Raw genomic sequence first — 18,276 nt, 5'->3', positions numbered from 1 at the left:
AGTACTATCGATAGTCAACTTTCGATACTACTATTGACAGTTCTTCGATAATTGACCATCGATAGTACTATCGATAGTCAACTTTCGATACTACTATTGACAGTTCTTCGATAATCGACTATCGATAGTACTATCAATAGTCAACTTGCGATACTACTATTGACAGTTCTTCGATAATCGACTATCGATAGTACTATCGATAGTCAACTTTCGATACTACTATTTACAGTTCTTCGATAATCGACTATCGATAGTACTATCGATAGTCAACTTTCGATACTACTATTTACAGTTCTTTATAATCGACTATCGATAGTACTATCGATAGTCAACTTTCGATACTACTATTGACAGTTCTTCGATAATCGACTATCGATAGTACTATCGATAGTCAACTTTCGATACCACTATTGATAGTTCTTCGATAATCGACTATCGATAGTACTATCGATAGTCAACTTTCGATACTACTATTGACAGTTCTTCGATAATCGACTATCGATAGTACTATCAATAGTCAACTTGCGATACTACTATTGACAGTTCTTCGATAATCGACTATCGATAGTACTATCGATAGTCAACTTTCGATACTACTATTTACAGTTCTTTGATAATCGACTATCGATAGTACTATCGATAGTCAACTTTCGATACTACTATTGACAGTTCTTTGATAATCGACTATCGATAGTACTATCGATAGTCAACTTTCGATACTACTATTGACAGTTCTTCGATAATCGACTATCGATAGTACTATCGATAGTCAACTTTCGATACCACTATTGATAGTTCTTCGATAATCGACTATCGATAGTACTATCGATAGTCAACTTTCGATACTACTATTGACAGTTCTTCGATAATCGACTATCGATGGTACTATCGATAGTCAACTTTCGATACCACTATTGATAGTTCTTCGATAATCGACTATCGATAGTACTATCGATAGTCAACTTTCGATACCACTATTGATAGTTCTTCGATAATCGACTATCGATAGTACTATCGATAGTCAACTTGCGATACCACTATTGATAATTCTTCGATAATCGACTATCGATAGTACTATCGATAGTCAACTTGCGATACCACTATTGATAGTTCTTCGATAATCGACTATCGATAGTACTATGGATAGTCAACTTTCGATACTACTATTGATAGTTCTTCGATAATCGACTATCGATAGTACTATCGATAGTCAACTTTCGATACTACTATTGATAGTTCTTCGATAATCGACTATCGATAGTACAATCGATAGCCAACTTTCGATACTACTATTGACAGTTCTTCGATAATCGACTATCGATGGTACTATCGATAGCCAACTTTCGATACTACTGACAGTTCTTCGATAATCGACTATCGATGGTACTGTCGATAGTCAACTTTCGATACTACTATTGATAGTTCTTCGATAATCGACTATAGTCAACCTTCGATACTACTATTGATAGTTCTTCGATAATCGACTATCGATAGTACTATCGATAGTCAACTTTCGATACCACTATTGATAGCTCTTCGATAATCGACTATCGATAGTACAATCCATAGTCAACTTTCGATACTACTATTGACAGTTCTTCGATAATCGACTATCGATGGTACTATCGATAGTCAACTTTCGAGACTACTATTGATAGTTCTTCGATAATCGACTATCGATAGTACTATCGATAGTCAAATTTCGATACTACTATTGATAGTTCTTCGATAATCGACTATCGATAGTACTATCGATAGTCAACTTTCGATACTACTATTGATAGTTCTTCGATAATCGACTATCGATAGTACTATCGATAGTCAACTTTCGATACTACTATTGATAGTTCTTCGATAATCGACTATCGATAGTACTATCGATAGTCAACTTTCGATACTACTGTTGATAGTTCTTCGATAATCGACTATCGATAGTACTATCGATAGTCAACGTTCGATACTTCTATTGATAGTTCTTCGATAATCGACTATCGATAGTACTATCGATAGTCGATTATCGAAGAACTATCAATAGTGGTATCGAAAGTTGACTATCGATAGTACTATCGATACTACTATCGATAGTACTATCAATAGTACTATTGATAGTCAACTTTCGATACTACTATTGACAGTTCTTCGATAATCGACTATCGATGGTACTATCGATAGTCAACTTTCGATACTACTATTGACAGTTCTTCGATAATCGACTATCGATGGTACTATCGATAGTCAACTTTCGATACTACTATTGACAGTTCTTCGATAATCGACTATCGATGGTACTATCGATAGCCAACTTTCGATACTACTATTGACAGTTCTTCGATAATCGACTATCGATGGTACTATCGATCGCCAACTTTCGATACTACTGACAGTTCTTCGATAATCGACTATCGATGGTACTGTCGATAGTCAACTTTCGATACTACTATTGATAGTTCTTCGATAATCGACTATAGTCAACCTTCGATACTACTATTGATAGTTCTTCGATAATCGACTATCGATAGTACTATCGATAGTCAACTTTCGATACCACTATTGATAGCTCTTCGATAATCGACTATCGATAGTACAATCCATAGTCAACTTTCGATACTACTATTGACAGTTCTTCGATAATCGACTATCGATGGTACTATCGATAGTCAACTTTCGAGACTACTATTGATAGTTCTTCGATAATCGACTATCGATAGTACTATCGATAGTCAAATTTTGATACTACTATTGATAGTTCTTCGATAATCGACTATCGATAGTACTATCGATAGTCAACTTTCGATACTACTATTGATAGTTCTTCGATAATCGACTATCGATAGTACTATCGATAGTCAACTTTCGATACTACTATTGATAGTTCTTCGATAATCGACTATCGATAGTACTATCGATAGTCAACTTTCGATACTACTGTTGATAGTTCTTCGATAATCGACTATCGATAGTACTATCGATAGTCAACGTTCGATACTTCTATTGATAGTTCTTCGATAATCGACTATCGATAGTACTATCGATAGTCGATTATCGAAGAACTATCAATAGTGGTATCGAAAGTTGACTATCGATAGTACTATCGATACTACTATCGATACTACTATCAATAGTACTATTGATAGTCAACTTTCGATACTACTATTGACAGTTCTTCGATAATCGACTATCGATGGTACTATCGATAGTCAACTTTCGATACTACTATTGACAGTTCTTCGATACTCGACTATCGATAGTACTATCGATAGTCAACTTTCGATACTACTAGTGACAGTTCTTCGATAATCGACTATCGATAGTGCTATCGATAGTCAACTTTCGATACTACTATTGACAGTTCTTCGATAATCGACTATCGATCGTACTATCGATAGTCAACTTTCGATACTACTATTGACAGTTCTTCGATAATCGACTATCGATACTACTATCGATAGTCGATTATCGAAGAACTATCAATAGTGGTATCGAAAGTTGACTATCGATAGTACTATCGATACTACTATCGATAGTACTATCGATAGTACTATCGATAGTCAACTTTCGATACTACTATTGACAGTTCTTCGATAATCGACTATCGATAGTACTATCGATAGTCAACTTTCGATACTACTATTGACAGTTCTTCGATAATCGACTATCGATAGTACTATCAATAGTCAACTTGCGATACTACTATTGACAGTTCTTCGATAATCGACTATCGATAGTACTATCGATAGTCAACTTTCGATACTACTATTTACAGTTCTTTGATAATCGACTATCGATAGTACTATCGATAGTCATTTTTCGATACTACTATTGACAGTTCTTTGATAATCGACTATCGATAGTACTATCGATAGTCAACTTTCGATACTACTATTGACAGTTCTTCGATAATCGACTATCGATAGTACTATCGATAGTCAACTTTCGATACCACTATTGATAGTTCTTCGATAATCGACTATCGATAGTACTATCGATAGTCAACTTTCGATACTACTATTGACAGTTCTTCGATAATCGACTATCGATGGTACTATCGATAGTCAACTTTCGATACCACTATTGATAGTTCTTCGATAATCGACTATCGATAGTACTATCGATAGTCAACTTTCGATACCACTATTGATAGTTCTTCGATAATCGACTATCGATAGTACTATCGATAGTCAACTTGCGATACCACTATTGATAATTCTTCGATAATCGACTATCGATAGTACTATCGATAGTCAACTTGCGATACCACTATTGATAGTTCTTCGATAATCGACTATCGATAGTACTATGGATAGTCAACTTTCGATACTACTATTGATAGTTCTTCGATAATCGACTATCGATAGTACTATCGATAGTCAACTTTCGATACTACTATTGATAGTTCTTCGATAATCGACTATCGATAGTACTATCGATAGCCAACTTTCGATACTACTATTGACAGTTCTTCGATAATCGACTATCGATAGTACTATCGATAGCCAACTTTCGATACTACTATTGACAGTTCTTCGATAATCGACTATCGATGGTACTATCGATAGCCAACTTTCGATACTACTGAGAGTTCTTCGATAATCGACTATCGATGGTACTGTCGATAGTCAACTTTCGATACTACTATTGATAGTTCTTCGATAATCGACTATAGTCAACCTTCGATACTACTATTGATAGTTCTTCGATAATCGACTATAGTCAACCTTCGATACTACTATTGATAGTTCTTCGATAATCGACTATCGATAGTACTATCGATAGTCAACTTTCGATACCACTATTGATAGCTCTTCGATAATCGACTATCGATAGTACAATCCATAGTCAACTTTCGATACTACTATTGACAGTTCTTCGATAATCGACTATCGATGGTACTATCGATAGTCAACTTTCGAGACTACTCTTGATAGTTCTTCGATAATCGACTATCGATAGTACTATCGATAGTCAAATTTCAATACTACTATTGATAGTTCTTCGATAATCGACTATCGATAGTACTATCGATAGTCAACTTTCGATACTACTATTGATAGTTCTTCGATAATCGACTATCGATAGTACTATCGATAGTCAACTTTCGATACTACTATTGATAGTTCTTCGATAATCGACTATCGATAGTACTATCGATAGTCAACTTTCGATACTACTGTTGATAGTTCTTCGATAATCGACTATCGATAGTACTATCGATAGTCAACGTTCGATACTTCTATTGATAGTTCTTCGATAATCGACTATCGATAGTACTATCGATAGTCGATTATCGAAGAACTATCAATAGTGGTATCGAAAGTTGACTATCGATAGTACTATCGATACTACTATCGATAGTACTATCAATAGTACTATTGATAGTCAACTTTCGATACTACTATTGACAGTTCTTCGATAATCGACTATCGATGGTACTATCGATAGTCAACTTTCGATACTACTATTGACAGTTCTTCGATTCTCGACTATCGATAGTACTATCGATAGTCAACTTTCGATACTACTAGTGACAGTTCTTCGATAATCGACTATCGATAGTGCTATCGATAGTCAACTTTCGATACTACTATTGACAGTTCTTCGATAATCGACTATCGATCGTACTATCGATAGTCAACTTTCCATACTACTATTGACAGTTCTTCGATAATCGACTATCGATAGTACTATCGATAGTCGATTATCGAAGAACTATCAATAGTGGTATCGAAAGTTGACTATCGATAGTACTATCGATACTACTATCGATAGTACTATCGATAGTACTATCGATAGTCAACTTTCGATACTACTATTGACAGTTCTTCGATAATCGACTATCGATAGTACTATCGATAGTCAACTTTCGATACTACTATTGACAGTTCTTCGATAATCGACTATCGATAGTACTATCAATAGTCAACTTGCGATACTACTATTGACAGTTCTTCGATAATCGACTATCGATAGTACTATCGATAGTCAACTTTCGATCCTACTATTTACAGTTCTTCGATAATCGACTATCGATAGTACTATCGATAGTCAACTTTCGATACTACTATTTACAGTTCTTTGATAATCGACTATCGATAGTACTATCGATAGTCAACTTTCGATACTACTATTGACAGTTCTTCGATAATCGACTATCGATAGTACTATCGATAGTCAACTTTCGATACCACTATTGATAGTTCTTCGATAATCGACTATCGATAGTACTATCGATAGTCAACTTTCGATACTACTATTGACAGTTCTTCGATAATCGACTATCGATGGTGCTATCGATAGTCAACTTTCGATACCACTATTGATAGTTCTTCGATAATCGACTATCGATAGTACTATCGATAGTCAACTTTCGATACCACTATTGATAGTTCTTCGATAATCGACTATCGATAGTACTATCGATAGTCAACTTGCGATACCACTATTGATAATTCTTCGATAATCGACTATCGATAGTACTATCGATAGTCAACTTTCGATACTACTATTGATAGTTCTTCGATAATCGACTATCGATAGTACTATCGATAGTCAACTTTCGATACTACTATTGATAGTTCTTCGATAATCGACTATCGATAGTACTATCGCTAGTCAACTTTCGATACTACTATTGATAGTTCTTCGATAATCGACTATCGATAGTACTATCGATAGTCAACTTTCGATACTACTATTGATAGTTCTTCGATAATCGACTATCGATAGTACTATCGATAGTCAACTTTCGATACTATTGATAGTTCTTCGATAATCGACTATCGATAGTACTATCGATAGTCAACTTTCGATACTACTATTGATAGTTCTTCGATAATCGACTATCGATAGTACTATCGATAGTCAACTTTCGATACCACTATTGATAGTTCTTCGATAATCGACTATCGATAGTACAATCGATAGTCAACTTTCGATACCACTATTGACAGTTCTTCGATAATCGACTATCGATGGTACTATCGATAGTCAACTTTCGATACTACTATTGATAGTTCTTCGATAATCGACTATCAATAGTACTATCGATAGTCAACTTTCGATACTACTATTGATAGTTCTTCGATAATCGACTATCGATAGTACTATCGATAGTCAACTTTCGATACTACTATTGATAGTTCTTCGATAATCGACTATCGATAGTACTATCGATAGTCAACGTTCGATACTACTATTGATAGTTCTTCGATAATCGACTATCGATAGTACTATCGATTGTCAACTTTCGAGACTACTATTGATAGTTCTTTGATAATCGACTATCAATAGTAGTATCGATAGTCAACTTTCGATACTACTATTGATAGTTCTTCGATAATCCACTATCGATGGTACTATCGTTCTTCGATAATCGACTATCGATAGTACTATCGATAGTCAACTTTTGATACTACTACTGACAGTTCTTCGATAGTCGACTATCAATAGTACTATCGATAGTCAACTTTCGATACTACTATTGACAGTTCTTTGATAATCGACTATCGATGGTACTATCGATAGTCAACTTTCGATACTACTATTGACAGTTCTTCGATAATCGACTATCGATGGTACTATCGATAGCCAACTTTCGATACTACTATTGACAGTTCTTCGATAATCGACTATCGATGGTACTATCGATAGCCAACTTTCGATACTACTGACAGTTCTTCGATAATCGACTATCGATGGTACTGTCGATAGTCAACTTTCGATACTACTATTGATAGTTCTTCGATAATCGACTATAGTCAACCTTCGATACTACTATTGATAGTTCTTCGATAATCGACTATCGATAGTACTATCGATAGTCAACTTTCGATACCACTATTGATAGCTCTTCGATAATCGACTATCGATAGTACAATCCATAGTCAACTTTCGATACTACTATTGACAGTTCTTCGATAATCGACTATCGATGGTACTATCGATAGTCAACTTTCGAGACTACTATTGATAGTTCTTCGATAATCGACTATCGATAGTACTATCGATAGTCAACTTTCGATACTACTATTGATAGTTCTTCGATAATCGACTATCGATAGTACTATCGATAGTCAACTTTCGATACTACTATTGATAGTTCTTCGATAATCGACTATCGATAGTACTATCGATAGTCAACTTTCGATACTACTATTGATAGTTCTTCGATAATCGACTATCGATAGTACTATCGATAGTCAACTTTCGATATTACTGTTGATAGTTCTTCGATAATCGACTATCGATAGTACTATCGATAGTCAACGTTCGATACTTCTATTGATAGTTCTTCGATAATCGACTATCGATAGTACTATCGATAGTCGATTATCGAAGAACTATCAATAGTGGTATCGAAAGTTGACTATCGATAGTACTATCGATACTACTATCGATAGTACTATCAATAGTACTATTGATAGTCAACTTTCGATACTACTATTGACAGTTCTTCGATAATCGACTATCGATGGTACTATCGATAGTCAACTTTCGATACTACTATTGACAGTTCTTCGATACTCGACTATCGATAGTACTATCGATAGTCAACTTTCGATACTACTAGTGACAGTTCTTCGATAATCGACTATCGATAGTGCTATCGATAGTCAACTTTCGATACTACTATTGACAGTTCTTCGATAATCGACTATCGATCGTACTATCGATAGTCAACTTTCGATACTACTATTGACAGTTCTTCGATAATCGACTATCGATGGTACTATCGATAGTCAACTTTCGATACTACTATTGACAGTTCTTCGATAATCGACTATCGATGGTACTATCGATAGTCAACTTTCGATACTACTATTGACAGTTCTTCGATAATCGACTATCGATGGTACTATCGATAGTCAACTTTCGATACTACTATTGACAGTTCTTCGATAATCGACTATCGATGGTACTATCGATAGTCAACTTTCGATACTACTATTGATAGTTCTTCGATAATCGACTATCGATAGTACTATCGATAGTTTTGCACCACTAGAGCAAACACAGTTGCCGCACCGCCACTCGCCTCCCTTCCTTCTTTCTTCGCCCAAACTCCCGTCTTTGTCATCACTGAAAGCTGAACCAAAGTTGGGGTGGTAAGTGCTTGGGCTAGTTGGTGTCCCATTTAAAAAAAATATAACGCTAGAAAAAAAGAAGAGGGAGCGACGCAAATTACTAGTCTCGCAAAAGTATCGATAATAAACCGTACGATAGTCGACTATCGATAGTTTTCTTATAGTCGATTAGCGATAATTTTCCGATTTGCGACTATCGATAGTACTATTCACAGCTTTTTGATAGTCGACTATCGATGGTACTATCGATAGTTTTTCGATAGTCGACTATCGATAGTTTTTTTACTATCGATATTCAGATTTCTGGCGACTATCAATACAATCGATAGTACTAACGATAGTTTTGCACCACTAAGCTACACACCAATAACGTTCTGATTGGTGTGCGATGGGAGCCGTATTCTCGGAGCGGTAAGCGGCCGCTTCAATGTGCGTCAAGTCCAAAGCACCAGCAAATGTAGTTCGTTTCACCTTAAGATGTACAGCCCCCAACAATAAGAAGGGCCCGCTCGACTAGGCAGTTATATGTGGCTATGCTGGATTCGCTTTGCCTATGCCCATATTGCTTGGAGTGAGAAAATAAATGGACATTTATTCTATTCCCTCTCTGAAACTAAAAAGTGACTCTGAGCAAAGTGTGCCGAGAACCGCCGCATAAATTGTCTCGGCGAATGGTTCCTTCATATTGGGGGATACTGTGCCACTGCTAAGGCTAAAATTGCAAACTCGAAAGTTCGTGCAGCCGTTGTGGGTCCTTAACACCGCGTTCCTTGAGAAGGAAGCTAGCGCTTTTAGCGTCCGCTCCTCGGCTGTGTTCGTATCAGCTGAAGCACATTCAGAGCAGTTCGTGCACTTGTTGCGTCATTCGTCCATAGACGCCTTTCAAAAGTGTGCCCGTTGTTGGAACTTGCGGAATCTCTGAACAATGGTGAGCTCATAGGACGCCACCACAGTTGGAACCCTATAGAAATGCTACACACCATGTCCACTCTCTGACGTCACGCCAAGGTGGTGGCGCTGTTGGCGGTACTGCGCATGTGCTGATGCTTCATCTCACACGAACCTGGTTCCTGTGCACGCTCATGCCAACACCAAGGCCCGTTTTCTCGAACGCGAACCGTGGGTTAAAGTTAACTAATGTCCCTAGAAGGGGGAATTCTAGGTCACGTGACTAGGAGAGCAGGGGCGCCGAGGGAGGAGCAGTACCTACGAGCAAAATGGCCGCGACGTCGCTTAATGAGGGCTAATAGTTCTGCATGGTTCTGCTGAACATTCATTTCGATCCGGCTGTTATATTAATGACGCACCATCAACCTATTAGCACGTCAAGCAAAGCGGTAGTTCAGAGGGACTACTAAACTAACCGACGGCAGCATTCCGCGAACGCATCACTCTTCAGCAGTCCGTGATCCAAGACATATGACGGTACATAAGCCTTGCAAGTGTTTTTATGGTGAGTAAAAAAATGTTTTGCGAACGAGTGTTGGTATATATTTATACTAACACGTTTAATTTGTTACACAATGCACGCCAACTCGTGAGCAGCGATTACTTTGCGGAGAAAGGGGGTTATCCTCGATAAAGTCTTCGTTCCGGGTGAACAGCTGGGGCATTGTACTGTTTTTTTGTTCGCAGTGCGCCGACACTATGCCGAAAGCATCGAGGTTTCCACATATCCCCGGTGGCCAGCAATTCAACGGTGACGAGAAGCTTAGCTTCTCGTCACCGTTGGATTGGTTGGGCAAACGGAAGAGAAGGCAAACAGTTGAGATCAGCAGGAATCACAGAAACGTGCGTCGCGAACACTGTAGTCGCAAGGAACAAAAACGAGACTACAGCACCGGTGTTGCCAGACTGGATGGCACACGGTAAAGTTATGCGTTGTTTATGGCGAAACATATTGAAGGAAATGTTTTTTACATTTTCGAATATTCGTCGACAAACTCTAGCATAGTAGCTGAAATTTCTTCGTACCATCTGAAGCAAATAAATTGGTCTTCAAGTACAACATTACTATATTTTGACTTAAAATACCATACTGGATCGATAACAAACAACGGGGAAAGAGGATAAACAAAATGACTGGCTTGTTTCACCGATAGATGGCGCATCTTACTGCCCAATCAAAAATAATTATTGTTCAATATCCAGCCGTTTATTACAGTACCTAGGTACTTTTCCCTTCCTAGGCACCGTGGTTTACCAAAATGGGTTTCCCATCGCTTCGAGAAAACCGGCTCTGGTGTGGGCGAACGCGGGTTTTTTGGTAAATAGCGTGTTGGTGTATACATACTCACGTGTGAAGTTATAGAGTTCCACACTCCGAAGCATCAATTGTTCCGCCATTGTGAAGTGGTTTAGACATTCTAACAATCGGCACGTGTCTCTTGAAAACTTGCCTATTACCTACGTTAGATCGGTCAACCAACCCTTGCTGACTGCTAGCTGCGCCGAGCATCGAGCAGACGCTGATGAGCGTTGTGCGACGCAGTGCATCAAGAAAGACCCAGATGTGGCCAAGACTCTAGGAACGGCCGTGCGCAAGCTGACCATCATTATCGGGGAGGTGGCCACGTTGCTCGAGAAGCTTTCCGAGGTCCCTGTCACGGACTGGATGGCCATCGGCGACGCCATCATCCACAAGCTTGAACGGGTCACTACTTTTTTTTCCTCGAATGCACGTATGCTGTCCTTTTTTTTTTTTTTTTTACATGAATCTTAACTTGTTTTTTTATAAAACCATCCGTTTGTGTACGACCTTTTTTTGCGCATTAATAAATAGGATCCATTCACGCAGTAGCGTTTCAGTACCTTAATTACTGGCAGGCTGAGAACGACAGACAGGTCCTTCAGTTGTCCCGCCTCCAGCGCGAGCTTCCTTGTCTTCGAAAACATTTCGCCATATCATGAGCCTCAATTGCGCATGCGCAGCCAAGGCAAAGGGCGCGCTCTGGAGGTCGGGTGTCCGGAACAGACGCCCTGCCGTTCTTTTCCTGTCGGCGACAACACGGTGCCTTGTTGTGTACGCGTCGCTGGACTGCCGGAGCGGCATCTATGGCAGTCGGTCAGGAACGCATCGCGTCGAAGCAAGCAAACGAGCGGGACAACAGATAAGAAAGGACGCGCGTGCTGACCGCGGGGGTCTCGGCAGCAGGCGCCGCGCCGTCAAGGAGCGCGGCGATGCAATGCGGTTGGCGCTTCCGCGTTATACGAACCTTTTTCTTTTGCCGACGGCGCATACTTACTTTAGGCTTAGTAAACGGAACACGTTAAGCGGTGAGAACCAGAAAATATGCAAGAGACTCGCTACTGTTTATTTATCCGTGGGTATCAATCTCCTCCCCTTTCCCTGTGTGCGTCTTACCCCTTATTGACGTCCATCACTAACCAGGCAGCGGCGTCACTCTTCGCACGACAGCGTCGTCTTCCGCCACGTTTTCGCGCTTTTGGGACGGTAGCCAGCCCCGCCCCACGGCGCAACCACTCTTGTGAATACATCAAGTCACACCGTCGTTCGCTGATTGCAAGCTAAGGCTATCTCTGGAAATTCGACTGCATTACTGGGGCGGTTGCTAAACATGCCATTCCGTTAACACGCAGCGCCTAGCTCCCATCGTCTTTTAAACGCACTACGGAAATCGGATGTATGTCGGGTGAAGGAGGACCAATAAACTCAAGAGTGGTTTATGTTGGTTCAGCATTTCGCGATTTTAGAATGCAAAGAAAACCTGACGATACCAAAACAGGGTGCGAGTCAAAGTCAAAGTCAAATTGGACGTTTGAGTGATTTATACAGCGTAAGGTTGGTCTGCCAGTAGGGGCGACACTGGTTTACACTGTAGATGAGCAATTTAGCCAGTGCAGTACAACCGCTAGCCTGGGGTCTTTAACGTGCACCACGCAGTAGTGATACACGACCGCACGCCGGTACGATGCTCATCCAGATCGAAACGGGCAGGGGTGGGGCTCGAACCCAGGATCCCTGGGTTCTGCAGCGCGAGCTTTCGCTCCACGCGCCGAACCCAGGGATCCTGGGTTCGAGCCCCACCCCTGCCCGTTTCGATCTGGATGAGCATCGTACCGGCGTGCGGTCGTGTATCACTACTGCGTGGTGCACGTTAAAGACCCCAGGCTAGCGGTTGTACTGCACTGGCTAAATTGCTCATCTACAGTGTAAACCAGTGTCGCCCCTACTGGCAGACCAACCTTACGCTGTATAAAGTGCGAGTCGGCCTTGTAATATGTGTTCACTTCATTTTCGTCGAGTTCTGAACTCGCAGCGGTGAGAGCGAGGGAATTTGACCACTTCCAGGACGCACGGAGTGTTGAACTCGGCCCGGGCGTAAATCCGAACGACACCACAATTCCCCGTACCCGAGGTGCAATGTGGGATTTTCCGGAAAGGTCTTATTTCCGGGACGTGGCGCAGCTTCTATCTTGAAACTTTAGTGCAGGAGGTCCATCGGGGTGAGCAACATGCAAAGGCATTTACCATCTTTTCCGATGACTCAACTATTCTCCACTCCTCAAAGAAAAAATCTTTTTTTTTTCGACCTTCATCACTGCGTCGCGTAGGCAAATTAATTTTGTCATGTTTCAAACCATACTAGTACGTGACGCATTGCACGTAGAGTATTATTTACACCATTGTTAGTTTTTTTTTTGTTTTTTTACAAAGTAACGACGCAGGTGCTTTTCTAAGGGAAGGAACGAGTCAGGTATTTTTCGTACTTTCCAACGAAGTAACGAGCTACGGTATTCAGTTACTTCCGGAGAGAAGTGTCTATAAAAAAATAACTTTTTTTTTTTTTTTTTAGCCACACAAAAGTAATTTGCCCGTCGCAGATAGCTCAAACTCTGTAAGAATGTAACGCTAGCGAGGGTAATGTAAGGGGAAAGTTTGAGCAGATGACCTAGATTACAAGACACAAAAGAAAATCTAAATTTGTTTATGAACTTAGGTCCACCTCAGCCTAATATTCATAAAACCAAAAAATGACATTGTAATCAACTGCAGCAACTATTCCCGCAAAAAAAAAAAAAAGTGAGAAAAAAAGAAGGAAGGAACTAATGCTTTATGCGCCCACAATGTCATTTTGGGCTGAATAAACATTAGGCTTACGCACTGAAAAAAGGGCGTATTCTTATATAATACACCCCAAAACTTCAGTTCGACGTAAGGCGCATTGACGTTGAATCGACGGTACCAACTTTTACGAGTGGCTTGATAGCCGAGTTGAACAACTTATGGAAATAGCTAATGCACGTTTGACTCACTGGAAAAAAAATGTAGAGCCATCTGAGACTTCACATGAAGATGGAGGACCAGCGAAGCTGTTATTTTTACGACGTCTAGGACAATGTTTAGTAAAGGACGACGTCTCGGACGACCTCAAGGACAACTTCTAGGACGACCTCGAGGCCGATGCTTAGAGATGATAACGAATAATGCCAAGGAGGGCTGACTCACGCTGGTTGCCCCCTTTTAATTTTTATTTATTCATACTTGCCACGACCAATGGGGAGTTTTCTTTCAACATCTGTGGACGCATTTTATTTCAGATCCCACAGCATAACAGCTTAGCTGTAAAAGTAATCGGAGTTTTCTTGGCCCTAGTGCAAATCATCAGTATTTTTCTATGTTGTTGATGCGTACTTTAGCAATTTAATATGTTATATCGCAACGTCATCAAGCCGTAAAAATTGGTTCCGTCAGTTCGACTTCAGTGCACTGTACGTCGAACTAGCGTTTCTGGGGTGTTATATGTGACAAAGGGTCTAATGGCTATACCCTTTTCTTTTTGGTGTACGTGAACGTGGGCTCGTGGACAAACCTATCTTCTCTCCTATCTTTTGAGAAGAAGGTGACCTCATGTTCTCAAACTGTCGCCTTTTGTGAACACTGCCAGCGTTGCGTTCTTGCGTAGTCTCAGCTTTCTTCGATGCGTATAGTTTATTGTTGAGGGCTGAAAGACCGCGTTTCATTTTCTCCATCAGGCCCTTACACCACAAGTACTCAACCCAGTTCTCACCTAAGCTCGCGCCTGTAAACAGCGCGTCGAGAAAACGTTAGGTAAACCATAAAAAGATGCATCAACGGTACGTCAGTACAGCCACAAGTATCCATGAAAGAAAATGTTAAAACTCAAGAAAATATATTACCGACAACAAATATTGGAAGTGCCTACCGCGTCATCCAAAAGGCACATTCAAAGTAACGAGGAAATAACACGTTGCATTCAAGCTGCGTTAACGTGTTCTTTTTATTAGCAGTAACGAGTAACGTGCTTAGTTACTTTTTGGATAGGGGTGAGTAATGAGTAACAGTATTTTTTTACCATTTGATTTCAGTGACGTGTACATGTCAGGCTACAACCCTGGTTTTTGTATCTTTCCCCAGATGAACCTGCCGGAACAGCCCTCGCTCGGGGAAGTCATCCCAAAGATGCGGGACTTTAAGAATATAAAAATGCTCGGCGCAGGAGGCTTCGGGTGAGCTTCGAACATTTAAAAGGCTTTTACATTCTCTGAGACCGAGTGGGCGTCCATCGAGACCTTGAAATGCCATTCCGTGTCAGTGCGACCTCATTCTCCATTTCCCTTCGCCTCGCAGGGGAATGTGAGCAATAAATGTGAATGTGAGCAACCAGACATAAGCTGCGTTTACATGGATGCGACCGTTGCGCATCGAATCGAGATTTGACCATTTTGATTGGTACCAGATAGGTAGAAGAGGAAGAAGTAGGAAGACAGGCTGCGTGCGATTGATTCCTGCTCGGTTCGATGCGCTACGATCGCATCCATGTAAACGTAGCCATAAATATAAATGTGAGCAACCTAGACAAACTCATAACCTTCTTATTTCAAGTTACTTTAATTCTCACTCACTCACTCACCCACTCACTCGCTCACTCGCTCACTCGCTCACTCGCTCACTCGCTCGCTCACACACACACACACACACACACACACACACACACACACTCGCTCGCTCCCTTCCTCGCCCGCCCGCCCGCCCGCCCGCCCGCCCGCTCACTCACTCACTCACTCACTCACCCACTCACCCGCTCACTCACCCACTCACCCACCCACTCAACTACTCACCCGCTCACCTACTCACCCGCTCACTCACTCACCTACCTACACACCCACTTACCCCCGCCCACTCGCTGACTCATTCACCTACCCACCTACCGGGTATGCGATATGCAAGTTGTTGCAAACCCTATACTCCGTCTCAGTGAAACCGTGCAGTACAGCCAAAGCTACAGCGTCGAGAGCATAGGCCCACCTGTTCAAGAGGAGGGAAATGAGGAACGGGAAAGAAGGGCTGGAGTTCCCCCGTTCCTCCTCTCCCTCCTCTTGAACACGTCGGGGATACTTTGTAGCTTTGGCTGTACTGCACCGTTTTAGTGAGACAGGGTATAGGTATGCGAGCTTTGCTTTTTACGTAACGACTGCATCTTAAACTAGTTTCCTGGTGCTTGAGAATACATGTTACGAAAGGTGATTGATTCTGCTTAATTAAAATCGAAATTGAAATTTAAGTGAAAATAGTGAGTGATATCCTGATAATCATTATATAATTATAGTTAATGTTTTATGATATTTAAACAAAGAAGTTAAGTGATGCTGCCCTCGAAGGTGTAGGATCAATCAAACAACCCTTCTTTTGCGATGTCTAACGCTTTCTCATTCGTTTTTTTAGTTTGTGCAGTTCGTACCCAGATTATTATACAATATTGAAAGCGTGAACAAGTAACTGAATAGTAGAGTTACAGTTTTAATCACCTTTTTAATCATTCTCTGAACAATTTTCGAGTCCCCGTGACCCTAGGCATGTACGACGTCTCGTTTTCTCAATATGTGGAGCCAAACTGAAGGCCCGTTTACAAGCGTATGTTTGCTTAGGACCGAGCACTTGTGATATGAGGAGTAAAAACACTGGCACGCTGGCGGCATCAATGAGGTGACCCTGGAACGCCATTTCACTAGAACGAAGGTGTTGCGTTACTTCCGAGAACAAATGTACGTACTATAGAAATGGTCGTTGATGATATTCTCAAAAACTTTTTTTTTCAAGCCAACAAAAAGAAAGACATATGTCGTGAAAAGAAAAAACATTTTACGGAAACAGAAGTTTCCCACGGCTACCCAATAGATGACGCCAGTCTGTATTTTCGTCATAAAAATATTTATGAAATTGTTTTTCAGGCACGCGTTTGTAAGTAGAGGTATCGCGAACAGGTCGAGGTTCGAGTTCGACGACGTTCCACTTTTTCGAACATCTTGTGAAAAGTTTGACAAAAGTTCGACTGAGGTACGACTGCTATGCGCATGCGCGACATGCTGGACAGCTCTCTTCGGATTGGATGGTGATGGCTAAGGGATGAATTAAGGGCAGCACTGATTGGTCACTTCAGTTAATACAGCACAAAAAATATTAACTTGTAAGGTGATTAGAATTCGTTTATTTTAATTGCAATTGTTCATAAAATTAAAATAACCCTTTACATTAAAAAAAAATTCTCCAAACCTAGACCTGCTTGTATCAAGGTCTGGCCACACTGTACGCAAAGTCGAACTGGTCGATCTGGTTAACAGTTCGAAGGTTCGTCGAACCGGTTCGAACCACTCGAACCCCGAAAGTTCGACTTAAAAATCTGGTTCGACAAAAGTTCGCGACACCCCTAGTTGTAAGCAGTCTGAAGTGTGTGAACCAGCCATAACAATCTCTTCAAAAACAAAGATGGGCCTTTATCTGGTATACAGCATCACACGGCATTCATTATTTTACTTTTTCCCCTCAAACAGGGCTGTGTACTTGGCTAACTTTAAGCCGGCCAATTTTATTGCCACTATCAAACTAGTGGCTAGGGACCGCTTCACCAGCAGCAAGCAAGCCGCCATGGACAAGGTGGTGGCGTCCGTCATCAGAAACCCTTTCCTAGTCAAGTATTACAGCTGCTTTTGTGTCAAGGTAAGTTCGAATACGTTTCTAACTGTTCAGCGAGACAGCTACACATGTCTTGCACGTGGCGTCGTATGATACCTTACACGCCGTTGCTCCGTACCATCTCGGCAAGGCTTGCCGAGTAGAACAAATTCGATGGTTTTGGCTCATTTTTGTCTTCTGCGCATGAGAAAGGAAGTAGAGGTGACGTCAGAACGCCGAGCCCTGATTGGCTGATCGCGA

The 18,276-nt window shown here is 40.7% G+C and overlaps 1 protein-coding gene across 1 annotated transcript in view; it reads left to right on the top strand.

The window, feature by feature from the left end:
* Positions 1–18,276, top strand: part of LOC121048606 — a 95,787-nt gene that overhangs the window by 44,937 nt on the left and 32,574 nt on the right. The window contains exons 5-7 of the mRNA XM_040505122.1: positions 11,572–11,733; positions 15,481–15,572; positions 17,895–18,060. Coding sequence (XP_040361056.1) covers positions 11,572–11,733; positions 15,481–15,572; positions 17,895–18,060 — 420 coding nt within the window. The remainder of the gene's footprint in view (positions 1–11,571; positions 11,734–15,480; positions 15,573–17,894; positions 18,061–18,276) is intronic.

The sequence above is a fragment of the Ixodes scapularis genome, unplaced genomic scaffold (genome assembly GCF_016920785.2).
Source record: "Ixodes scapularis isolate PalLabHiFi unplaced genomic scaffold, ASM1692078v2 PGA_scaffold3__209_contigs__length_174095766, whole genome shotgun sequence".
NCBI classification, from domain to species: domain Eukaryota; kingdom Metazoa; phylum Arthropoda; class Arachnida; order Ixodida; family Ixodidae; genus Ixodes; species Ixodes scapularis.
Note: the sequence above shows the minus strand (reverse complement) of the source record. Positions and strands in the feature narration are given on the sequence as shown.